This window comes from Spathaspora passalidarum (assembly GCF_000223485.1).
Source record: "Spathaspora passalidarum NRRL Y-27907 unplaced genomic scaffold SPAPAscaffold_5, whole genome shotgun sequence".
NCBI lineage: Eukaryota > Fungi > Ascomycota > Pichiomycetes > Serinales > Debaryomycetaceae > Spathaspora > Spathaspora passalidarum.
Window position 1 is genome coordinate 992,769 of NW_006767429.1, and position 24,621 is coordinate 1,017,389.

A 24,621-nucleotide genomic window follows, 5' to 3' on the forward strand; every position below is an offset into this window, starting at 1 on the left:
TATTTATTTCAATTAAGCTTATCCTTCTCTTTAACTAGTGATGACGATGCACCACGAGTTTCAAGATTTTCATACTCAGTTAATAAATCATTGTACTCGGTGCCTCGACTGACTAGTTTGATCCCTTCTATTATCCCATGAATCTCTATCAACACTATATTCTCTAAAATATCCCGTTGCGCCAAATTATCTTTATTATCCACACTCACCGACCGTGTACTTTCCAAGCATTGTTTCATCTGGGCTAAAGTTGATGTTAATATCTCCACTACGGGGTTAACATTGGCGTCAGGGGTAGATTCATTCAATGTGTTCAGTAATTTTCCTTCCAGTAGATTCAACACTTTAGTTGCGTTCTTCCATATGGTTCCAAACTCGTGGAAAAGAGCAGCTTTCTTGGACAGTTGTAATATCAAATCACTTAATGCTTCAACTTTATGGTCCAAGAACTTCAGTATAGGATCTAGTATGAGTTTATTGGTTATTGTATTTGACAAATCATCAACGCTAGGAGTTTTTGTTTGAGGTTTGGCGGCTTTCTTTTCTGGTAATGATTCAAATAATGCATTCATGGCCTTTTTGATTTGCTTTTTCACAGCCACGGAATTTTGTGCTCCTTTAGCGTATCCCTTTTCATATGGTGTGGGACCATGACCATAATTCATTTCCCTGGTATCTTGAGGAATAACCACTGGATCGTCATTGGGAACAAATGGTTGTATACCTAGGTTGGCTGGAGATTCTGGAGGAACATATGCTTGGATTCCTAAACTACTTGATGACTTTGGATTATGTGTAATCAGCTGCACTCCTTTGCTCATAGAATTCCCTGGATTTTTTTTCGGTATTACTTCACTGACTCTTATTCTCTGGTCTTGGTAGTTAGATTGAAATGTCACGTCAACGGGTGCAGATTTGACAAGCAAGTGGATTTCACTGTCGGGTATACCATGAGATTGTAAGAATCCAACAATTGCATTTCTCCCTTCATCCTCCATTGATTTAAACATATCAACATATTTTGCTGTTTTACTTTCCAACACACTACTTGTATCTTGGATTTCCTTGTTTATAACTTCTTTCTTTGACTTTAGTTCCTTCAACTTCTCTTCTAAAGCATAAACTTCTGTGTCTATTTCTTCCGATCTATGCAATAAATTAACCAACTTTGAGCCATATTTACTCTTTTCACTCTTTATTTCACTAATCTTACCTAAAACTTTCGTTCGTCTTGAATCCCACTTCTTGAATGTAGATTGCAAAGTCTCAGTATATGACAAATCTTTGGAATATAGCTCATTCAAAGAGTAATAGCCGTCTGATAACTGATCATAATTTTGTGCAATCATGCTTCGAATACGATATAAATTAGGATTGCCTGAATTTAAGAAGGATTCGTGCTTTCGTGCGTTATCCCTTAATTCCTGAGTTAATAGTTTGACCCTACTGGAAATAAACTCTAATGGAGTTTCATCGTCATTAGAAGCTAATTTTTTGGGGATGTACTCTTTAGGAAAGACGACTGAGTTTCCAATTAGACTATCTTGAGATAGAAAGTCACCCGTGCGTATCGTATCGTACGAGTTTGACATTGTGAATTTGGGAACCAGGTCCTGCAATTGATCCTTTAAGTTTATAGTGCTTGTTAAATTAGTGATCCCATCAATAACATTTGTATCGGTTCTTTCTGGGGAAATGAATTCTTCTGGGTCCAAATCGTCATCGTCGTCATCTTCATCTCCAGAAGTAGAATCGGGAACTGAATGCAACGTAGCTACTCTGGTAGCTAGATGTGAACTTAACCCTAGATTAATGGACTCAAAATCATTTGAAGCTGACATTGGTTGGGTTATCGTTTATGTATGGGGTTGTTATTGTGGAATGTCTTATCAGTTGCCATTTGTTTTTTTGCTTTGCGTGTAGCGCCAGGTCATGAACCTTGTCGCTACCAAACAACGCCGCCATCTCTGACACATCATCACCTGGTTACCAGGGGGTTTGCTATCTTTACACTATACATGTATCATATGGACAACCAGTAGCAATTGGTAGACGATCTAGCCACATTCTTAAGACCTACCGCAATTTGCCAGTGGCAATCCTCTCTCTCTCTCTCTTGGTAGCATGGTAAATGACAATGTGTATACATTGCAAGGTGTGATCAACACGCCCCTGTAAGAACCATCTCCTCAGTAACGAAACCGTGATTCGTCTAAATTAATCCAGTGCTGAATGCAGAGTCCACTTATCAATTGTGTAGTATAAAAACGCGTTGGTATATATAACGCGAAAAAAAATATGGCAACTAGATCATACTAGTGGTACGTATTAGTATACACACACACACACACACACCATGAGAGTGCTATGTGTCGCTGAGAAACCATCCATAGCTAGAGCAGTAGCCAACATACTTGGAGGCGGGAATGTCAATATGCGAGAATCTAATCTGAAATATATCAAGAATTATGATTTCCTGTTCAATTTCGCCGAAGCCGGAAATTGTGAAGTCACCATGACTTCTGTGGTTGGTCACATCATCAGACTAGAAACCAAACCAGAGAACCGATGGGGGATGTGCAGTCACGGCAAATTGTTCGATTGCGATTTGGTGGAATTAGTGGATAAACAGGATGTATTTGACAATATATCTAAAGAGGCAGCCACCGCGAATAAGTTGATGATATGGACAGATTGTGATCGAGAGGGAGAGTATATTGGATTTGAAATATTCAAAGCAGCAAATAAAGGTAATAGACGAATTCAAATTGCTGATATATGGAGAGGGAAGTTCTCCCACTTGGAAAGAAATCATATTATACGTGCAGCCAATAACCCAATCCGATTAGATATGAAGTCAGTGGCTGCCGTGGCTTGTCGAATGGAAGTTGATTTCCGAGTAGGAACTAGTTTTACAAGATTATTAACTGAAAGCTTGCGGCAGCATAATTTGATTGAATCCAAGGAAGTGGCGTCTTATGGTACGTGTCAATTTCCCACGCTAGGGTTCATTGTTGATAGATATAAAAGAGTCAAGTCGTTTGTTCCGGAAGCCTTTTGGTTTATTGATGTCGAAGTTATGAAAGATGGAACAAAATCTGGGTTCAACTGGACAAAGGGTCACTTCTTTGATAGACTATATGTGCTTTGTCTATATGAAAGATGTTTGAAACATGATTTCGGTACAATTGTCAAACTTGAATCGAAACCAACAACAAACTGGCGTCCACTTCCATTGACCACAGTTGAACTACAAAAGGATTGTTCAAGATACTTCAAAATGTCGGCAAAACGAGCATTAGATGCGGCTGAAAAGTTGTATAATAATGGGTACATCTCGTATCCTAGAACTGAAACTGATAAGTATCCCCCAACCATGGATTTCCGAGGAATTTTTGAAAAGCAAAAGCAAGATTCTCGTTGGGGATCATATGCTAATGATCTACTTTCGTCTGGTCATCAAATGCCTAGAAATGGGTCTCATGATGATAAAGCGCATCCAGCCATCCACCCTGTAAATTACGTCAATTTGGCTGCTCTTGATAATCAAGATCAAAGGAAAGTTTATGAATATGTGGTACGACGCTTCCTTGCCTGTTGTTCAAAGGATGCTGTGGGTATGCTGACTACGGCTACCCTAAAATGGGGAGATGAATTGTTCACTGCTAGTGGACTAATGGTGTTGGAAAGAAACTACTTGGATGTATTCATATACAAGAAATGGGAAAGTAGTAAACAATTGCCTAGTTTCACTGAAGGAGAACAAATCAAGATTTCCAGTGGTAAAATGAAAGAAGGAAAGACTGCTCCACCTAACCATATGACCGAATCAGAACTAATTGCCCTTATGGATGCCAATGGAATTGGCACTGACGCCACTATTGCTGAACATATTGAAAAGATATTGACTCGTAGATACATAGCCAAACAGAAAGTAGGTAAGAATGAGTATATTGTGCCCTCGAAATTAGGTATGGGTCTAATTGAAGGATTTGATAAGTTGGAATTTGAGAATATATCACTTTCTAAACCGTTCTTGAGAAGAGAGCTTGAAAAATCACTTCAAGATATTGTCAATGGCACTAAAATCAAAGCTGAAGTATTTGCTCAAGTGAAGGAAGTTTATAAAAAGGCGTTTGCTAAAAGTAATGAAAACATTCGTGTCATAACCAACGAATGTCAAAAGTTAATGAGATGAGATCAAGTATTAGCTTTATATATATATATATTATAGAAACATCATGTCAAATACCAACGTATTCCTTTATCAGTGTAAATCGAAGTTTTTGCCAACGATTTTAGATGTGGTAGCGCGAGAAATGAAAACTGAAATTTAGTATGCAGGACAAGACATCAAATGTGAAAAGTAAGCAACACCACAGCAACAACTGAATCAACCCTAGTAAATTATAGACAGAAATGTTTGGAAACCAAGGAGGTAATGCTTTCGGAACACTGAGCTTTGGCAAACTGAGTACGGGAGGGGGGTTTGGATCACAAGCAAGTAATCCATTTGCCCAGTCTTCAACAACAAGTTCTGGATTTGGAGCACCTGGGTTTGGAGCAGCTCAATCAAGTGGGCAATCTCAATTTGGAAATCCTGGTTTTGGCAGTGCCGGGCTTTCTAAGCCAGCTGCTTCATCGTCAGGATTTGGAACTTCTAGCTTTGGTGGTGGAAATGCAGGAGCATCTGGATTTGGCAGTACTGGTTTTGGTAGTTCATCATTTGGCAATACATCTAATAGTTCACCATTTGCCAATTCCGGATTTGGTGGTGCTTCCATGAGCAAACCAGCATCTGCTGGATTTGGAACAAGTACTACACTGGGGTTTGGATCTTCTAGTTTACTGAGTTCTTCCAAGCCACTGGCATTTTCGGCATTTGCATCACAATCAGACAATAAATCATCACCTTTTGGTAGTATTGGCCAAGGAACCTCGACATTTGGTACAAGTACCGCTGCTAATCCATTTGCTCCAAAATCAACAACAGCAGCAACAACAACAAACACGTCTGCATTTGGATCAAACCCGCCTCTGGCTTTTGGATCAACTAACCAAGCATCTCCTTTTGGCACATTGTCTGCAAATCAAACAACATCTGCATTTGGATCATCTATAACTCAGCCGACATCTGCTTTTGGATCTACAAACCAATCAAAACCAGAAAATGCCTCTCCATTTGGTTCAGCACAACTGGGTGGACTGCCAATCGGAACTATTAAACCTACAACTACATCTGTATTTGGCTCATCATCATCTCCATTTGGAACTATAACTCAAAATTCTGGATTTGGAAACACATCTACAATAGGAGCATCCAATTCACCGTTTGGACAATCAGCACAATCGGCATCGGTACAAAGTTCTGCCAATGTATTTGGCAGCACTGTCCAGAATCCATTTGGATCAGCAACCACAGCTTCCACTATACCTAGTTCAGATCTTTCCACTGAAGAGTTAGAAGATCTTGATCCTTCTGTGATTGAGGCATTCCGATCACCACAATTTAGTTTGGGTAGAATACCTGATGCTCCACCCCCAGCACAATTGTGTAATTAAATTTTAGTTTTGTATAATTAGATTTTTTTTTAATGAATAAATTTTACGTGTTAACTATAACCATGATTTGCATAGAATGTGGAAATCCAGATATAAAATGCTTGTTCTCCCGTTACAAGAGTGAATACATTAAGTTGACCGTGTGTCCCTACTGTGGACAGATTGCTGACAAATACATCGAATATGACCTGGTGATTTTGTTCTTGGACATACTCTTGTTGAAGAAACAAGCATACCGCCACCTAGCGTTCAATTTGACCGAAATTGAGTTGCTCAAACAACTGAAGCAACGTTTCAATGGCAGAATGGTTGGAATTTTTAACAAGTACAAACAATTGATGAAGGTTATGTTTGTTATTGTTTTGTTTGAGGTGTACTTGATGTGGGCCAAAGAAGAAAAGAAACCAGATCATCTGATGGCAATAACAGCGATACTAGAACAGCCAGTGTTGATCCAGTACGTTTATTTTATATCCAAGCTGCTAGTGGAAAAGTTGATTTTCAATATCGTCATTCTTAGTTTGTTTCGTTGGGTCTGTGGGTGGGGCAGCACAAACATTAACACAAACGTGCCGAAAAATCTTCAGTTTGGATATTCCAATACAGTGTTGATCATTGCTGTCATGATGGCTAATTCAATCAAGCTATTTCCAATATTGATGCTTATTTGGCCCTATGATCAAACATTCATTTCTCGTCCCTGGTTTGATGTGATTTGTTTTGTCAATTTGATAGAAGCAATTCATGTTGTTACGAGCTACAAATACACCACAATTACGTTCGTATTGGCAATCGCTATACTATCCGAATTATGCGGATCAAAGTTAATTCATTCGTTTGTGGCACATTATTTAACAGACACCGACTATTTATTACTACTTGGAGAAGAATTCAACATTAGGATACTACATCATTAAAGAATTATCAAACTACTATACGTGTATTAATCTAGTTCTAGCTATACCACTCGCTGAAATCTTGGAATTTACGAACAGTTTGCCCGTCCTTATTAATCGTCAATACATCTTGTCCATCAATGGCAATCAAAGGACCATCCAAATCTCGTACCAAATTAGGATATTCATACTTGGTATTAAGTTCTCGTCTTTCATCCAACGTTTTATTATTATTATCACCGCCATTATTTTCAAGATCATTATCAGGGGACACTTCCTGATTTTCAATAGCTCTCAATGCAATAAACATCGATAATGGGATATATTGGTACTGGAAATTCCAAAGGAAATACAATGTCAAAATAGGCAATGGAGCCAAGAATGTGGCACATGTAAATGCTTCTTGCAATGCCAAGGCTCCTGCCATAGTCAATTGAAATATAAGTAACCCTAAAATGATCCTCCTGAATGCCAATGGCCATACTTTTCCCGTTGAATGCGGTGGATGGACACATGCATACAATAGTTGGTACTTACTGACAAAATAACCAATTATAAAGTATATCAACCCTGCAGACAAGATTTTTGACGACATGACGGAATAAACTAATGTGATGATGAAGATCAAAATCGGTTGTGGCAATTGTAACCCAAAATTGAATACTGGTGGTTTGTACAATGCCAAATAATCTCGAGGAGTTTTGCACCAAAATAGTGACTCTATAGGAAATCTAATCAAGTTACCAAGTAAAAGCAACTTGAATGGGAATATACCCAATCCTTGAAGAATTATAAAGTCAACGTAAAACAATGACAAGTCTCGCAATGATTGTGCCAACTCATAGGCGATCTTAGTGGTGTCACTCAATGAAGCAGTACCAAAAGTGGTAAACACCAAGAATAAATTGACAAAGATGTAAAAGAAGTTCTTGGCCACTGAAGCTAATTCTTCATCACTATGAGAAGTGAATCCTTGTTTGCCGGAAATCCAAACGTAAAAGAATGGAATAATGATGTTAAATATCGTGAATACATAAGTAGGTAATAAACCGGTAATCAATGTAGTAGCCCATTTGCTTTTTCTTAGTGCGTTTCCTAAAGATGGCCAAATTTTAGAAATACTCTTGATGTTTAAAAAACTGGCCAAGAATCTAACTGGGTAAATCATTAGAATACTCACAAGACCTATCGCCATAGTAACAGTAAATATTCTAGTATTTCTTTCTTTTCTTGTCAAACATAGATTATCCCATCTGATATCATGAGGAGCTGGAGCAAGACTAGTAATCAAGTGATTGACTTTAGGATCCAACACCGCCTGCGCTAACATTTGTGCTTGAGCAACTGACTTCATGGTCAAGAATGCCGTAGAAGTTGCAGGATACTCTCTCGTTCTTGCTCGGACAATTTCTTTATCTATAACTTCTAACTGTTCGGCATAGTAATTTATGGCATCTACTTTAGCTCCAAATATTCCAAATAAACCCTTGTTGATTTTTGGTCTCGAAACTGCCTCGTCTACTAACCCCAAAGAGGGATGGTTTGCATCTTCAATAATCTCCGATATTTGATCCATCAATGTACTCGCCTGAGATTGTCTATCTTCTTCATTTGAACTGGTTGGTGTTGCATCTTCCCCTCCTTCTTCATCACGATACCCATTCTCTAATCCCAATGTAGCAGTAGGTTGGGGCTGAAAGCTTGCTGAAAGTATTTGACTTTTATTCATTATTCCATTTTGATGAAAATATTCAATCCAATATTGTTCTAATTTTCTCAATACCCTATTTCGCAATTTGCATAGCTTATTTAAATTCTGCCATTCCCTGACGATTAATACTGAATCTATCTCTCCAATTCCGAGTCCTTCTATATGTCTCGTTAATGTCACTTCATCTCTTAGGAATGCCGGTATTCCTGAAACTTTTACTGTTCTATCAGTAATTGAATTTTGACCACCCAAATACTTTTGTCTCATATTGATAATCTTGTTAGTTTGGCTGAATAGGAAATAAGCCGTGACTAGTGTGAAAACGTAGGTGAAAATGGTATAGGTCCAAAGATATGCCTTGTAGGTCGCGCCCTCTCCTTCGGTGGGAATCTCAGTGCCTAAAAGGATTATTCTTTTTATCATTTTTATTGTTGTTCCATTATTATCGTCATCGTCATCAGGATAATCTTGGTCTAATCTGCCCGTGAATTTATATCTGATGGGAGATATCACCACAATGGCAAATATTAAACACACAGTTAAGATCTTGATACACATTTTGAAGAACCCTAGAAACACTACTGCATCTAATCCAGCGTGTTCTAGCACTTGCAGTTCATTGATTTTATATACAATGGGTATCCATCCAAATAATGACTTTGCTGGTATCTTAGGTAGGTGTCGTCTGGAACTGGAATGCAAATAGTTGAAGTTTGTATGATTGAGGTTCGCCACATATATCTTGGGGTACTTGATTCGTAGTAGGGAGAATACCATTAGGGCAAATAGCCCCAATGTGGATGCAATTATTATTTGATATCGTGCAACCCTAGTGGAAGGAGGTCTATATCGTCCATCCTCTTGACCTCCATCTTCAAGGAATCGTTTATTTACACTTAGTAGTACATCTGCAACGGAATACTCTTCGAGCATGATGTGGGTTGCGTCCTAGTGTGTTGTGGGTAACATTTTATTAGGAAACAATTAACTGACGATAAGACTTTTTTTTTGAAAAACATACCCCCCGGAACACCCGCATCACGTGAGACTGATAAACTCTATAAACCACATTTATTAAACCAGCCTAAGAGGTATTAGAAAGGCTGGTTATCTCTATAAATACCTGTAGACTTCAAGAGCTGGTTGCTCCGAAGTTTTGCTCTATATTTCTATTCTCGTTGGGTTCTGACATGCGGTCAATCCTATGGTTCCAATCCCGCTTAGCCATAAGTAGCTCATAAAAATTAGCTAGTTTCTCATCCATACTATCATTAGAAACTGCAATTGAATCTTCGATCTTCTTCACTTTGAAATCAATCTCGTTTCTTAATTGACGAATTTCAAGCTTAATGTTATTCATTTGTGCATTGTATTCGTTTCTCAACAAAAGAAACTTGCTGAAAATTTCCTGGTCGTGGGACATCATTGAACGAGGATCGGGGTTTCTTCCTGTGCTGCTACTGTGTTGTACATGGGGTTCCTCCCGGTGTGTTGAATAATACATGTTTCGTTCAATCAGTCCGTTAGAGCTCGATCTGTCTTTGTACAGTGACGAAGATTCCAAAACTTGTATGTTGTTGTGATTATGTTCAGGGGGACGGATGGAAGGGTCGGGTATATACTGATCTCTACATCCGTGAAACTCGTGTGATTTCCCACGTATAAGCATTGGTTGATCTGGGATTTGGGCATTATTATGCTGTTGTTGCAATGGTTTTTGACTCTTAAGTTGAACATAATTATTTGCAGTTTCTGCCAAACGAAGTTGCTCTTCATATCCATTTATTGTATTAAAGTGGTTTTGATGAATTGTTGTTGGAACTGGGGTCGGTGCTGCTCTGGGGTTGGGTGTTGGACTTATCCTAACCTCTGAGTTTGTTCCACTATCGTGGCTATGAGATTCTGTCGGTCTATACACCTTCTTAACTAGATCAGCCAAAGTGAAACTAATACCTGAGTTAGTCTTGATCATGAGCTCGACTATCTCCATCAAAATTGTTTCATTTTCGTTCAACAATCCAGGTTCAAGCATCAGAGGGACATGTATAAGCTTTTTCTCAAGGTTTGCAATTAGATTTTGAAACCTATGGCTTATAGTACGAGTCTGGACAATCCCAGAATCAAACCTAGAATTGAACTGAGTCAATATGTGTTTCCATGTTCTAAGTTTATTTCCCCTGGTAAATATATCTTCTCTGTTTCTGTAGATTAAATCTAGTAAGTAATTATCGGCATCATAAGTAAACTGGAAGTTTGTCTTTTTGGAGGATGACTTGCTGGAAGTGCTCTGTATGCTTGAGTTGCTCTCCTCCATGTAAAACTATTAGATTCTGAATTATTAAGTCGAAGTAATGGACATTCCTGTGGTTAGGAATAAACCAACAACAATGGCTGACCAATTTTGATTTTTTTTTTTGACAATGGCAACCAAAGGAGGGGTTGTCACGTACACAATAAGCTTGGAGCGAACCAAGACAACAATTGGGTTCAACAGCCAGTTGATTTGGTGATATTGAGATGATACCAATAGAGATGGAAGTCTAAGCTTTCAGGAAGTTTATAATTAAGTGAACAGGTATATTTTATCATGGAATTCGTGGTTTTTCTACGGAAATTGCGGTTGCCTATTTGGAAACATCAGCAAGAAGATAAGAACAACATTATTACAATAATCAAAAGAATTATGTTGATGTATTAAGACATATTTGATAACCACAGAAGGGATATCTACCTCCTCATATCGTCGGTGCAGATTGAATTGCTGAGAATCAGCTGTTCACAGATATTGGTTGCAAAAAAAAATTGAACATTCCTTCGTCACCGCGCACGACCCTCAATCAGATCTATGTAAACAAACACGCGCCTTCAACTAAATCTGCTCCAGATCGATACCTATTTTTAACAACACACACATGAATCATTCCTATTTATACACTAAAAGATTTATAGACGAGCAAGTGAAGATACTTAATCAACCACTTAGACTTACCGACTCATTAAAACAAATACTACAACAGCAAGACGAGAATGCAGACAAAGTCATAACAGAAGCCCAACTCAAGAAGGTGCTAGTCAAGCTTAATACCAAGATACGAAATCGGAACCAAGTGATATTTCGAGCCCAGATAGTAAACCAAATAGTCCAACAGGTACTAAAATTGGAGCAAAATAACCTAGAAATCGTCAATGAACAATTGACCAAGATCCACTATGTCTTGAAACCAATATTAATACCGGATTTTGAGCATTTGTCAAATAAAACACAACTACTGAAGCTCATGGAGTTGGGTGACTTGATTAAGGAGCTACCAGAATCACAATACATTCTAGTTCGTAATACCGCTGAAGAGGAACCAGATCTGGAAGAAGAAAGTGACGAAGCTTCAGATGAAAATATACTAATTCAGGATGACCAAGACATAGTAGAGAAGAAGCCATCTCAACGAAAGCAGATTGCTCAACATAGACGGGAAGTGATTCAAAAAGTCCAACAGGCCGAGAACCGAGACGAAAATTTGGTGGAAAGGTACCATGACTTAAGAGCCAATTTGTTAAAACTATATGAATCAATTAGATACAAATATGATAGATCGAATTATTTGAAGGGGTTGAAAAATAATATTCAAGGATCCTTGGGAATATCCAAATTGAAAGCCGATACTCATGGCAATGATCAAGTTTATGATAGTGATGAAGAAGGGGAAGGTGATTATGATATTAATGGCATACAAACGAACTTAATTACCACCAGTGCGAATACGAATCCAGATAATGTCATCGCAGAGGTTAATAAGTTTCGCGTATTAACAGAAAAGTTATCTTACAAAGTTACTACCACTGGTATTACTGGCCCTGAGTTGAGACAAGTGGTGATGGATATCAACTCATCAAGTTAGCTCAAGTTATTCTTGTTATTATTATTATTATTATTATTTTGATTGTTTATTAATTAGTAACGTACAAATTTTAACCCCCACTATTGTAACAATATATGGTAATCTCTATTCAAGTAAGTTATTCCTCTAATCGAATAAACCGAAACCCATGTCGTCATCAGATTCTTCCTTGGCTTCTTCAGCAGCTTCTTCAGCGGCTTCTTCAGCAGCAGCACCACCGGCAGCAGCGGCACCAGAAGAGGCAACAGCAGCACCACCAGATGGGACGGAAGCTAACTTGGTGTTACCTTCAGCAATTAAGTCGTTGATGTTCTTACCTTCTAATTCAGATAATAAGGCAGAGATTCTGGATTCTTCAGATTCAATACCGGCAGCTTCTAATAAAGCAGCGACATCAGCGGCAGCTGGGGCAGCGTTACCACCTTGGACTAATAATAAGTAAGCAGCTAAATACTTCATTGTTTCTTAATATACTAGAATAATCACTTTTAAGCAAACAAACGGCAGACTATCCTTTGCTGAATATAACTATGAGGAAAAGGGAATAGAAAAACTTCAATTATTGTAACAGAAACAAGACAATCTGAAAGCTAAAATTTTTTTTCAGCTGTGTATTTACATGCAGGACTTCTCAGTGGGTAATGAACAATTCGTCACGTGCAAACATTTAGGGTTTGGAAATAACAGTCACGAAACGCACTATTTTCCTCTACAAAAAAAATGTTGCTAGTAAAATAAAAATTCAAAAGTTTGTCACGTGACAGAACATTAAATTATATGCAGTTCTCATCCCAAGCAAATTTGTTTCCTCCCACCAATTTCCACTATGCTCACTGTTTTCACTATAGAAAAAAATTTGAAAAAAGTTATTTCATAAATTTTCCTTTTACAATCTTCCATATAGTACTCAGTAAGATCCAATCAATATGTCCGACGCTGGTATGTACCCACATATGTGTGACCCTGAAAGATGAATGATGAACAGAAGAGAGTGTTTAATCACGATATATGAAAGAATGAAACACATAGAGAAAGTTGTGAAGGTCCATATGAATATTCTTAGAAAGGAACAAAACTGCAACAAGACCTAAAAACCTACCCCTGGCAAAAGCAATTAAGAGTTAACCAAAGTTTAAAACATAATGACGAATGATTGAATGAACTTCTGCAAGATGTCTATTGTTTATAGCGACCTTTTTTTTCAGACCAGCCAGTTTCCTTGATTCGTTAAGTCGTCCTCCTATACATACTTACCTACCACGACCTTTTTTTCAATTCAGTTTAACAATACAAACTCGGTTCATCGTCTTCAAAGATTATAATAAAGCCCAAATTACTAACATTTATTTTTAGTTGAAAGAAAGAAGAGAAACTTCAAGACCTTCACCTTCAAGGGTGTTGATTTAAAAGACTTGGTTGAAATGCCAACTGAAGAATTCACTAAGTTATGTAGTGCCAGAGTTAGAAGAAGATTCTCCAGAGGTTTAGACTCCAAGCCAATGGGTTTAATCAAGAAGTTGAGAATTGCCAGAGCTAACACTCAACCAAACGAAAAGCCAGCTACTGTCAAGACCCACTTAAGAAACATGGTCATTGTCCCAGAAATGATTGGTTCCGTTGTTGGTGTTTACAACGGTAAGGTTTTCAACACTGTTGAAATCAAGCCAGAAATGGTTGGTCACTACTTAGGTGAATTCTCTATCACCTATACCCCAGTCAGACACGGTAGAGCCGGTAACGCTTCTTCCAGATTCATGCCATTGAGATAAGCAAGTTACATTGGTTAAATAAAAGCTTCCTCACATAATATATATTTGTAATTTATAGTCATAATGGTCTAAATCGAAAATAACTTTGTTTATACGTATGCTTTACATATAACAGGGAATAAACACAACATTTCGTATTATAAGTGTTTGCTTGTAGTTTATGAGAAGTGTAAATACACTAATGTATTGCTTATCAAGAGCAAATTATACGTCAACTGTGGTGGTGGTTCGAAAATTGCAAAAATTTTTCCACTACAAAACCAGATTTTGTTTAGAGAGAACACTTAAAGTTTGACATCCTTGTCCTACAGCTATGGATATTTCCCAAACAACCATACATAATGAGCAGCAACATATAGCATCAGATACACAACGTGAACAGATACACCCAATCAAGGAGATCACATTTGGTGCCATCTCGGGTATGATCGGGAAGTTAGTAGAGTTCCCATTTGATACCATTAAGGTTCGTTTACAATCCTCGAACTCGGTGCTTCCTATTTCTACTTTTCAGATGATCAGCCTGACTTACAAGAACGAAGGATTCTTTAATGGGTTTTATAAAGGGTTAAAGGCTCCATTATATGGGGCGTGTTTAGAAACAGCAATCTTGTTTAGTTCGTACAATTTAGCATCCACCTTTTTTGTCAATACCCTTAATGATTATGATAAATCGAGTAGACATCATGTTGATAGTCTCCCATTTTGGACTAAATGTGCATCTGGTGGGTTTGCAGGGTTTGCTGCTTCATTCATATTAACTCCAGTTGAACTCATCAAGTGTCAGCTTCAAGTTGTAAACTTGGTGTCTGAAGGTAAGAGTACTGCATCATATTCTTCATTAATCAAGTCTACATTGAGAAACGAAGGTGTTACGGGATTATGGAACGGATTAAGTTCAACTATGACCAGAGAAGTTATAGGAACATCTATATGGTTTGGAACCTATGAGTATATCAATGACTATTATAAGACAGCAAAAGATCCTTGGATTAAGAACCATGACATACAGCTTTTACTCAGTGGTGCAATGGCTGGTGTAACATTCAATTTATCTATGTTTCCTGTTGACACTGTCAAATCCAATATCCAAACCCAAGGTATTTATAACAAGCAAGGTATTAATGCTGGGTTCTGGTCAATATTTAAATCACTCATTTCTAAAAATGGAGGTGTTAAAAACTTATATAAGGGGTTAGGCATTACAATGGTTAGATGTATCCCTGCTAATGCGTTAATATTTTACAGTTACGAGGTACTCAAACGGAATTTCTAAGGGACTGATATATAGACTTATCGTAACTTTCATGAACTAGACACTTTTTAATTAAAACATAGACTTTGCATGATTCAAATCGTCAACATTTAACAAATCGCAGCCTAACTCAAACATATCTTTTAAGTGAGAATCACGTACGCGTTCTGGCCAGGTCACATCACCCCAGATTCTTGTCTTGACACTATACTTGTGAGCTGTGTCAAAATATTCTTTTAGGATTTTCTTTTGTAAAGCTGTAAATTCAGCTTTCTGTGATGTTTCATATTCATCACCCAACAACTCTTCCAAAGAAGCGCTTGCAACTTTAGATAATTTTGCAAGCTGTTCCAATTCGTTAGAATCTGTTCCACTTTTGAATTTCTGTAAGGGTCCATCCAAGAATGTATACCTAATAGGTTCACTTTTAACTTTATCGGTAGGTAAATTTCCAGTTATAGTGAGGATCAATGGACCAGGATGGAAGGTGTCAGTCTTGGTATCATAATATGCCAAGTAATTGTTATCTATAAACGGTTGCAACAAGGGGAGAAGGGCTTCATAAGTGGCCTCAGCTTCAGTTTTAAAATCAAACCAGAAATACATTGGCACTTCTGGAGAATTGTAATAAACACTGTTCTTAGTATTGACTTCATCTGTATGCCTTATATTGTTGCCATCAATATAGGCAAATTCTGGATTAACATATTGAAGGAATTGAAATAACGGATTTAAATACAAGTTAAATAACGTCTTTATGGGTTCTAGGAAGATCTGACTGTGCCCGACATATATCTCGTTGTTTTTGAAATAAGACGTAATATTTCTTGACTTTGATTTGCCGCTACTTGATGTTTCAGTTACTGTTCTTGTCATTTCATACCCGTTTGGGAAGTACCATATATCACTTTCAACACTAACTGCACCAACACTCATTGCATCAAATAAAGGTCTTGTGCGCCAGTAATCATTATGGGAATGGAGTGGTTTGACATATACATCTCTGGTTAGATCTTCCACGGTATAATTTACAGGTAAGATCGGAGTTTCATATGAATTGCTGTTACTTCCTAAGAATGTGCTTTCACTCATGAATGAAGGACATTGTTGGGTTTGTCGTTGCCTGAATATACTGATCATTGTAGATGGAATAGAAAGATCGATGGTGCAATTGACAGAAGTTTATTTGTAGTTATGGCAAATGTAAAATGATCCACCTCGTGGGTTGTGCCCGAACTCTCGTTTTTTGTGCGTAGTGCGGCGCAAGCTCTCTACACTATCTTCAAGCACTCTTCTTAGGGGTGTTTTGTATAATTGTTATTCCAGATCAATACGCAGAATTATCACAGTATTTACAGAGAATACAACAGAGAATAGAAATCGCAGTAATCAATATCCTTAATAGTTGTTAGTGGGATTATCTATTTACCAGAACATAAAAAATAACAAGAATAATATACTGAATGATCTCTTTAAGGAGCCATCATTTACTGGCTCCATTGTAAAATTCGGAATTCTCGAGGTGTATGATTTCTCAATCTCTGCATTTTGTTCCTTATCCTTATCGAATTCAACAAACTCATCAGAGCTTTGTCTAGTTTCCAGTGTTGATACGGGTAGAGCTGTATCCTCGCTTCCCTTTTCATAAATATCAGAAGTGGGACTCTGGTATGAATTGGTTTCAAGTATTTTAGGATTTATACGGATACTTGTTTCAAAATTGTGACCATTTTCCATATTAGCTCTTCCATCAGCAAGTGTATCACTCGTCAAGCTAGAAGATAATGCTATAGATTTATCCAAGAACTTTGTAACACTTGATTCTCCATTTCTTGACAGAAGTGTTGAGGGTCGATAATCAGTCCCGATTTCCTTATTAGTCTGTCCTTCGATGTTGACGGATTGTTCGTTATACATTGTAACTGTAGAACCTATATTATGACTCTCTTCATTTAAATTGTTATAGTCTGATTTGGATGATGGATGTTCAATTGGCACGATTGTTAGATGATCAGAATTCAATGAAGTGTATCTATAAGCCACATAAGTCACAACTAGATTATCTTCAATTGATTGGGCAATATATGCTTGATCTTCTGCTACATTATTAGGAAACCCCTGAATGTAACTAAATATAGCTGGATCTGTAGGTTTTTTGGTATACTCTTCAACTTCGGTGTGCAGTTCTAATTCCAAATTTCCGCTATTGATTCCCATGGAATAGGTTATATTGGTCTCATAAGTTGTGATTTCACTTATTATCAGAGTTTCTGGAACAGCCAATGAGGTCTGTGATGCTTCGAATGTAGACTTGGCACTAGTTGTCCATTCATTACTTTGCATAGACAGATGAAGCTCTCCTGCCTCCAAAATAGAAGATGAGTATTCATATTCTTCCAGAGAAGTACTTACTACCTCTTTCAATTCTGTAATATCTATAGTTTCTTCGTTGGAATGGGTTTGAGTATAGATCATAGCCTTGGTTTCAACTTCGTCGGACAACAACAATGCAAAGTCTGTCATAAAATAAGGTTCTTCAGAAGATATTGAGGGCTCTTCGGTAGTTGAGTGTGCTTCTCTAGATGAGAGCTCATCGCTTGCCAGATCCAAACTGCTGTAACAAGAATATGAGCATTCAAGTGAATCTTCAGTAGTTGTGACTTCTTCCCTATAGTTGGATTCTTGGGTTATCAAAGTTTCCATGTAAGGAATGCTTATACCGGTAGTATCCAGTAAACTGTATTCCAAAATGATTGTATCAATGGACTCAGTAGAAATTGAATAAGCAATTGTATCTTCCCGGTAAGTGTGATCATTTAATTCTACCAGGCTTGTAGTTCCGAAAACAATGTTTATTTCAGTATGCTCGTGTTCTTCATTGATAGAAGAATATTCACTATATTCATTGTTTGTAGCAACGGTTGGAATAGGGTCTTCATTTTCGTATGTTTCAGAATCAATAGTCGATAAACCATCGGAGGTGGTGGTGCTTGAAATTAATTCTTGCACCACTAATGTTCCACCAGTGTTCGTGGGATATATTGGCTGATAGTTAGCCCAATTCACTATCACATCATTGGATTTTACAGTCTCATTGTTACACGTGTACTGGTTAACGTATTTCATTTTGGTATCATGGCCCAATCTGGTAGAAATTAAACCATCTAGGTATGGCCGGTATCCTGGACTGATATTTTGATATTCAATTAGGACTTCATTTTCGGAACAGTTTATTGTCATTTTCATCTCTTCAAAAGTGGTTGGAAAGAACCAATCATTAAACTTATTTGATATATATGCATGAATAGTATTGCAGTCTATTTTTGCTCCTTGGAGAATAGTAAATCCCAATTTTCCAGAGGTATATCCCTGGGGGCAATTTCCTGCCAATAAATAATTCTGGAGCCATTTCATATTTTCTAATGACCTTGCTCCATATACAACCTCATCAGCATCATGTTTCCCTCCAGATTCAAACATAGTTTCAAAGAATGCTGGATAAGAAAGTTCCTTGTCGCCATCATAAAATGAAATAATATTTTTACCAGCCGTAAAACATTTGGAAGTTTCTAAATCAGTAGATAATGCTGAACCACCTACATTAAATGTAAAGGGAAGTTTAATCCCACCTTTAGAATTTCCCAAAGTAACACCAGGTAATGCAATACAATCAAGTTTGGAAAATGTCTCCTTTAATTCACCAGAGATCAAGCTGCAAAAGGCAAGTTCCACTTCGTTTACTTTTAGTGTTAAAGTATTTTCATTGGTTGCGAATTTAAATACACAAGGTAATATTAAACCGAAGGTATCATATGGCTGGATTTCTGAACTTTTTAAACTCCATGAAAGTGTAGCTTCCCAATATACTTGAAATGGTTGGGAAGGTCTCTTTGGTGTCATGAATTTTAAATCATCAAAACTTGTAAAAGCATTGACATATTTAGTGGCCCCGAGGGCAGTTTGTAAAGCTAATAATAGAAGTAGAAATAACATTATAGATAATTGTTCAAGTTTTACATATATGAAACTAAATGCGCCAATACCTAACTTTATATAGAGAGTGGTCATGATTATTTAGTTGGTTTTGCAACATCTGATAATTCACTAAAAGATATTGCAGAAGAATTTACTGCACAAACTAATTTCGGGGCTTTTCCGAAGTGACTCCTCAAATAGAATATTTAATACCCCCTATATTGTTTATTATTTAAGTGAAATTGTTAGTTTTTATGTCATTCGAATGTCTCGGCTGGTCAGACTGTGTAAAGAATTGAACATCAGTTGTTTTTTTTTTGGCAATAACTAGTGGTTTGTTCTTTTTCATTGTGAGAACAAGAGTTTTGTTAAGTGGAACCTGGCTTGAATATTGTAATCTTGTAACCAGATTGAAATATAATCATCTGATTGTGGTGAACTAATTCATGTCTAAATGTTTTGACCGTATGACATTATTGGAGGTTAAAAAGAGCAAGTTTAACCGGGGTGGTGCCATCTGATACATAACAAAACTACTAAATTCTCATAACAAGATTTCCTATAACTTAAACTACGGAATATTGAATCCTTGTAGTCGAAAAGAACCATTATATGTATTGTTTGACATGCTTACAGAGAAATTCAAATTGCGGCGCGGAGATTTGCTGCAAAATTCACCTGAGGCGATCTGTTGACTTCATAAATCCTTATATATTGTTCATGTTGAAGAGAAACAAGCATCTTGTAAAGCTTAAAAAGAAGATTTTAATATCATTTCTGTGTAATGTATGATACATACACATATTATTTGCTTGTGGTATCTTTTGCATAATATAAATCATATTAGCTTTCTATATCGCAACCTAATTCGGCCAATTCTCTTGTAAGATGGCCATGAAAGAGCTTGAAACAAGGCAAGTTAAGTTTAATTTTTGTTTTGATCTTTATTATTATTCTTTTTAACAATAGGAAGATCATATAAAGGGAAATCTTGGTCGATTCGAGCCAATTTGACTAGACTTCATGTTCCTCTAGAAATCAAATTTAGTGGGCTGCACCCCACCCCCATAATGTTACAATCACATGTATGAGATAACGTTTTTTTCAATAATTGACAATCCAACTTAAACTACAGATATCTAAGCCTTTATAAAATCCCATGGGAGGAGTTTGTAATTATTCAAACTAAGAACTAAATAATCTATAATGATATTCGATCCACTATTAATTCTTTAACAATCTTTTATTCTTATTGATGGTCATTAATCTGAAAATTTCAACCAATTTAACACTTCCAGTCAACAACTCTTCTTTGAAATAGAACAAGAAGGCAGCAGTGGAAATAGATTGAAGTACTTTAACCACTAATCCACCATACAATCCCTCTAAACCTTCTTCTCTGATAATCTTTCTAATTTCTTGAATCATTGACAATTTAGGTTCGTCATTGCCTTGCTTTGCACTCTTCTTTTTTATGTGCATTCTAGCCTTCAAAGTGATATATGGATAAGTTAAAGAAGTGGCAATTAATTTTCCGAAAGCACCAATGAAAAATGCTTTACCTGGAGTGAATGCCTTCTTACCATTCTTGGCAATAATCACATTTTTAATTTGTTCAAAAATGGTATATTGGATAATTGGATTAATCACCAATACTAATGCTGGTAATACACCAGCAAATAAAGTACCAACACCGTCATTTTCAATAATATCAATAAAGGTTTTCAAAGTTGAAGGTGATGCTCCCTTTTTCTTTTCAGTCATCATTCTTGTGTTTGCAACCCACAATGGATTTGAACCAACACAGGTAAGGGCACCGGCAATTGCTCCAGTAATGATAGATTCAATAGTACTTAACCCCTTCGATCTTTGCTTTTTGGCTTTTAAAAAGACATTGGAAGTTAATTCGTAGAAATAATAATAAATAAAGTTAGTTAAAGTGATACCGTATAAGGCACTTTCCAAACCGGCGTATAACCCCAACACACCTTTTTCTTGGATAACTTCTCTTATTGCTGCAAAGGTAGAGTTTTTCTCCAATGCAGAAAGAATTTTGTGTTGAGTTACAGGACTAATAGAAGCTTTTAATTCCTTTTCTTGTTCTGGTTCAGGCTTTTCTTCGGCTTCCTTTCTCTTTGTTGCAGTTTGGGCCAAGGTCGATAATGTAATTAAAGGATACGTAACGATCATAGATAAGGCTCCACCACCGGCACCGGCAATAGCATGGGCAATTTCTGGAACTTCAGCCATAATTATTGATTAAGATGATCTGGAAGAAACTTGTGAGTATTGAAAAAAAAAAAGAGGTAAAAAGTTATAAACAAAAAAAAAAGAATCTCGTTCTGAGTTTATAAAGTCTCGGGTATTGATTGACAATTTTCATCCACGGTTGAGATTCAGATTAAACGTTTTTTTCACATGTGTAGGAATTTTAGTTTTATCAATTTGTGGGGGTGAGAGGAGCTGCCGCGTCGATCGTGAGAAGGAAAAAAAAATAATATTGTCCCGGATATTCCTCGGCGGGTTTTCGAGTGAGTAGCATTTCCTCGGAATGTTAGCGCGTGTCTAGATCAACAAGCGGTTTGCCCAGATTGGATGTTCTTGACTTATAATTTGCGAGCTTATCTCAAACTGCAATGTTCATTTTTCTCCAGTTTCGTTGTATCTAATGTCTTGGCTAGGTTGGTTACATTTCTCCGTCGATTTCATTAATTAAACTTGATTCTCAATATAATCAGTTCCCACTATACAAATTGTTTATTCTTGGCAAAGTCATTCCTTTTATTTTGCTAATGTTGTTTTGCTTCTTGTATTGAGTGGTATGATTTGAGAATGTCAAATACTATTTGGTGATTCCAATTTTTTCTCCCGCTTCACACGACCTTCACCTTCTAGTCTTTTTTTTGTCAGGCTTCAAATCCCTGGTACGATTTAAACCCCGAATCAGTTGATCTTTATAAAGTCTTACCCTTTCAAGTATAATACAATATGGAGACGCGTAGAGGATTCTTCACCAAATTAGGGTTTTTCTGCACAACTGCAGTAACATTGTTTATTATTGGTAAGAGACATATCGCTCGTCATAAAGATGAAAGACATCGAGTTGAAACTGACGCTAGAATTGATTCTGAGGATAATGAATTCGGAATATTGGCTAAAAGACCAGGGTTCCCTACAAACAATCCAACCTTGGATTATACAGCAGGTGATAGAAAATCAAAATTCGAAGGTGGTGGCAATGCTTACGCTTCTAGAAGACCTGGGGACAGATTATCGGTGTATACTTGGGTTAAAATGAAATATTTCTCTGATGAAGAAGAAGAATCAAAGTATTATACTCCTTCAAGACTGGATAAAGTTATCAAATAAAACAAGAGTGTACTCATAATTGTTTATTCATGTATATAAATATAAAATCGAAACTATTCAATCAAATCGTTATATGCCATTTCATAAATAATATTTGACTTTAAAACTTTGTCAATACACCATCCACATACGAAATTATCTTTTAGTTCTTGTAAAATCAAAACAATATTTGTTTTAACCCGATCATTCACATTAAACAAGTTAATCAATAACAATTCAATCCCTTTATTTTTATCGAATATTGTAAAACTTCCACCGTTACCAGATTGGAAGCTTGTTGACGAGTTTGGGGGCATTAAATATGTAATTAATAAGAATAATTCCAATGATGGCCCACTAATTAGGAATTTCAATATATTAAACCAAATATCGCGTTCATCAATCTTCGAAGACGCCAGTGAATTTACCGAATAACTGTGTAGTATCTGCAAATGATGATGGATGTCGATAACTAAATTCAATTCATTCTTCAAGTTGGGTAATAACAAACTATACGATAATACTCCTGAGTATAATAAATCCTTAAATTTCCTCGAAATTGATTGATAACATGAAATTTCCACTAATTTATTCGCATCACTGGCCCAATAGTAGCCCACGCCATCAAGCAACAATGTAATAGGGGTATCATCTTCCAAGTCTGTTCCACTAAAGTTCTTGGAACTTAAAAAGATTCGTATAGTCTCATTAATATGTCTTCTCAAGATCAATTGAATTGTAGTCAAATCATCATTATAAGTAAACAATGATAATTGTAAATTGGAAATAAATTTGGCATCTTCGGATATAATACAGCTTTTAATACCCACAATATCATCTTCATGGTGTATTTGCGAACTTAAATAAAATTCATTAGAATCTAAATCAAACATAACGTCCCATAACTTATCATTATGTTTAAAGAATGGATTTATAGTTCCGGCTATAAAGGACTCACATTGGTCTAATAAGTCCATTTTAGAAACATCGATCATAGGAAACACGTTATAATTTGTTAAAAACCCGGTTAATATCCCACCACCAGTTATAAGCTTTAACGCTAATAATATGAAATCAATAATATATTCTGAGGAATTTTCATAACTCAAAAATACAATTCTTTTCCCCGTCAAAAATGCATTTATCAAGAGTATAATAGGTGGTGTCTGAAGACCATACACTGTCAATTCATTATTCAAATAATTACTGGCCAATTTAGCCCGTAATAATTTAATCAAGTTGGGTTTAAAGTTCAAATCAGTAGGATTTAGATAATCTCCAATAGTATCGGGTAAATCCAACAACGGAATTCTCACCGGGATGTTCATACCGTTGAAGGATACAACGGAATTGAAACTTAAATCCTTTCTAATAAATAAATCGCTATTGGTGGCAATCCCGGTGGGTATACCCAAGATTTTATTTCTGAAATTGGCATCGGTGTATATCTTGTCGTTGATAGGTAAATCTAGTATAGACGTGATTAATAATTTTTTAATTATGGACATTGATTGGTGACTGGCAATATTGAAGTTCTTTTCATTGATTGAATGATATAACATTTCTAATATATCGATCTTGCCCTCTTTAAAATATGTGTCCAAGCAAATTAAAAGCAAGGGTCTAAAGTTTTTAAAATAAGACAATTTGGTAACTATAGACAAGGATTTGATTTGTGACCCTCTCTTGAAAGAATCATCAGTTCGGTTAACAACAACCGTATAAAGGAAGTAAGGGCAAGGATCGCATTTATCTTTCTCGAACTTATACTGGAACTCCCCAGTCTGTATGTCTTTGTATAGCAAGAACAAAGTGTAGTCTTCGTCACGTTTGTGAATTTGATCAGGAATCATTAGCTCAGGGAGAAAATATAAATTCTTGCTCCCTGCAAGTTCATGAGGATACTGGTGTATAAGGGAGGGCCCCTTATCGATATCGAACTGGGCTGTGATTATATATTCAATATTGGACATGGTTAATCGACGTCGTCGTACCTCTTTCTTTTGTGAATGTGGTGCCAAAAAAACTTTAAGCGAGAATTTTAACGCGTGCAGGAAAAAATATGATTTAGTCTGGAATGAAAAATATCAATAAACAGGCTATGTGTCGGAAGGGATGGTTATTGATTATTAATTAAGTCTAAATATATTATAGAGACAATTAGAACTATATTTATAGCTCTAATTTTGAATAGGAAAATTTCACATGA

At 36.5% G+C, this 24,621-nt stretch overlaps 15 protein-coding genes across 15 annotated transcripts; 7 read left to right on the top strand and 8 right to left on the bottom strand. All coding sequences in view use genetic code 12, as the record gives it.

Moving 5' to 3' along the window:
- Window positions 1–8: 8 nt before the first annotated feature.
- SPAPADRAFT_140868 (uncharacterized protein) lies at window positions 9–1,841 on the bottom strand (the record flags this gene model as incomplete). Its single annotated transcript, XM_007376308.1, has 2 exons — window positions 9–691; window positions 725–1,841. The coding sequence occupies 2 exons, from the start codon at window positions 1,839–1,841 to the stop codon at window positions 9–11; spliced, it is 1,800 nt and encodes a 599-aa protein (XP_007376370.1).
- A 515-nt stretch (window positions 1,842–2,356) lies between these two features.
- Window positions 2,357–4,198, top strand: SPAPADRAFT_139893 (DNA topoisomerase 3; the record flags this gene model as incomplete). The annotated part of the gene is made up of 1 exon (XM_007376309.1): window positions 2,357–4,198. One exon carries the CDS (start codon window positions 2,357–2,359, stop codon window positions 4,196–4,198), a length of 1,842 nt encoding a protein of 613 aa, XP_007376371.1.
- Window positions 3,554–9,102, bottom strand: SPAPADRAFT_72374 (uncharacterized protein; the record flags this gene model as incomplete). The annotated part of the gene is made up of 2 exons (XM_007376310.1): window positions 3,554–9,027; window positions 9,064–9,102. 2 exons carry the CDS (start codon window positions 9,100–9,102, stop codon window positions 6,517–6,519), a joined length of 2,550 nt encoding a protein of 849 aa, XP_007376372.1.
- On the top strand, window positions 4,783–5,562 carry SPAPADRAFT_62210 (FG-nucleoporin; the record flags this gene model as incomplete). Its single annotated transcript, XM_007376311.1, has 1 exon — window positions 4,783–5,562. One exon carries the CDS (start codon window positions 4,783–4,785, stop codon window positions 5,560–5,562), a length of 780 nt encoding a protein of 259 aa, XP_007376373.1.
- On the top strand, window positions 5,625–6,479 carry ARV1 (sterol homeostasis protein; the record flags this gene model as incomplete). Its single annotated transcript, XM_007376312.1, has 1 exon — window positions 5,625–6,479. The coding sequence occupies one exon, from the start codon at window positions 5,625–5,627 to the stop codon at window positions 6,477–6,479; it is 855 nt and encodes a 284-aa protein (XP_007376374.1).
- Window positions 9,103–9,301: 199 nt separating the features above from the next.
- Window positions 9,302–10,483, bottom strand: SPAPADRAFT_51591 (uncharacterized protein; the record flags this gene model as incomplete). Its single annotated transcript, XM_007376313.1, has 1 exon — window positions 9,302–10,483. The coding sequence occupies one exon, from the start codon at window positions 10,481–10,483 to the stop codon at window positions 9,302–9,304; it is 1,182 nt and encodes a 393-aa protein (XP_007376375.1).
- A 576-nt stretch (window positions 10,484–11,059) lies between these two features.
- On the top strand, window positions 11,060–12,597 carry SPAPADRAFT_62211 (uncharacterized protein; the record flags this gene model as incomplete). The annotated part of the gene is made up of 1 exon (XM_007376314.1): window positions 11,060–12,597. One exon carries the CDS (start codon window positions 11,082–11,084, stop codon window positions 12,063–12,065), a length of 984 nt encoding a protein of 327 aa, XP_007376376.1.
- RPP2B (ribosomal protein P2) lies at window positions 12,192–12,524 on the bottom strand (the record flags this gene model as incomplete). The annotated part of the gene is made up of 1 exon (XM_007376315.1): window positions 12,192–12,524. The coding sequence occupies one exon, from the start codon at window positions 12,522–12,524 to the stop codon at window positions 12,192–12,194; it is 333 nt and encodes a 110-aa protein (XP_007376377.1).
- A 394-nt stretch (window positions 12,598–12,991) lies between the features above and the next one.
- Window positions 12,992–13,834, top strand: RPS15 (40S ribosomal protein uS19; the record flags this gene model as incomplete). Its single annotated transcript, XM_007376316.1, has 2 exons — window positions 12,992–13,004; window positions 13,419–13,834. The coding sequence occupies 2 exons, from the start codon at window positions 12,992–12,994 to the stop codon at window positions 13,832–13,834; spliced, it is 429 nt and encodes a 142-aa protein (XP_007376378.1).
- Window positions 13,835–14,116: 282 nt separating this feature from the next.
- Window positions 14,117–16,304, bottom strand: SPAPADRAFT_62212 (uncharacterized protein; the record flags this gene model as incomplete). Its single annotated transcript, XM_007376317.1, has 1 exon — window positions 14,117–16,304. The coding sequence occupies one exon, from the start codon at window positions 16,227–16,229 to the stop codon at window positions 15,162–15,164; it is 1,068 nt and encodes a 355-aa protein (XP_007376379.1).
- ARG11 (Arg11p) lies at window positions 14,148–15,110 on the top strand (the record flags this gene model as incomplete). Its single annotated transcript, XM_007376318.1, has 1 exon — window positions 14,148–15,110. One exon carries the CDS (start codon window positions 14,148–14,150, stop codon window positions 15,108–15,110), a length of 963 nt encoding a protein of 320 aa, XP_007376380.1.
- A 1,683-nt stretch (window positions 16,305–17,987) lies between the features above and the next one.
- SPAPADRAFT_155003 (uncharacterized protein) lies at window positions 17,988–19,082 on the bottom strand (the record flags this gene model as incomplete). The annotated part of the gene is made up of 1 exon (XM_007376319.1): window positions 17,988–19,082. A coding segment is annotated over one exon (1,095 nt), but the record flags the coding sequence as incomplete, so codon positions are not given.
- Window positions 19,083–20,288: 1,206 nt separating this feature from the next.
- On the bottom strand, window positions 20,289–21,314 carry SPAPADRAFT_56422 (uncharacterized protein; the record flags this gene model as incomplete). The annotated part of the gene is made up of 1 exon (XM_007376320.1): window positions 20,289–21,314. One exon carries the CDS (start codon window positions 21,312–21,314, stop codon window positions 20,289–20,291), a length of 1,026 nt encoding a protein of 341 aa, XP_007376382.1.
- Window positions 21,315–21,581: 267 nt separating this feature from the next.
- On the bottom strand, window positions 21,582–24,404 carry MEA1 (Mea1p; the record flags this gene model as incomplete). The annotated part of the gene is made up of 1 exon (XM_007376321.1): window positions 21,582–24,404. One exon carries the CDS (start codon window positions 24,383–24,385, stop codon window positions 22,487–22,489), a length of 1,899 nt encoding a protein of 632 aa, XP_007376383.1.
- SPAPADRAFT_140229 (uncharacterized protein) lies at window positions 22,053–22,433 on the top strand (the record flags this gene model as incomplete). The annotated part of the gene is made up of 1 exon (XM_007376322.1): window positions 22,053–22,433. The coding sequence occupies one exon, from the start codon at window positions 22,053–22,055 to the stop codon at window positions 22,431–22,433; it is 381 nt and encodes a 126-aa protein (XP_007376384.1).
- Window positions 24,405–24,621: the final 217 nt, after the last annotated feature.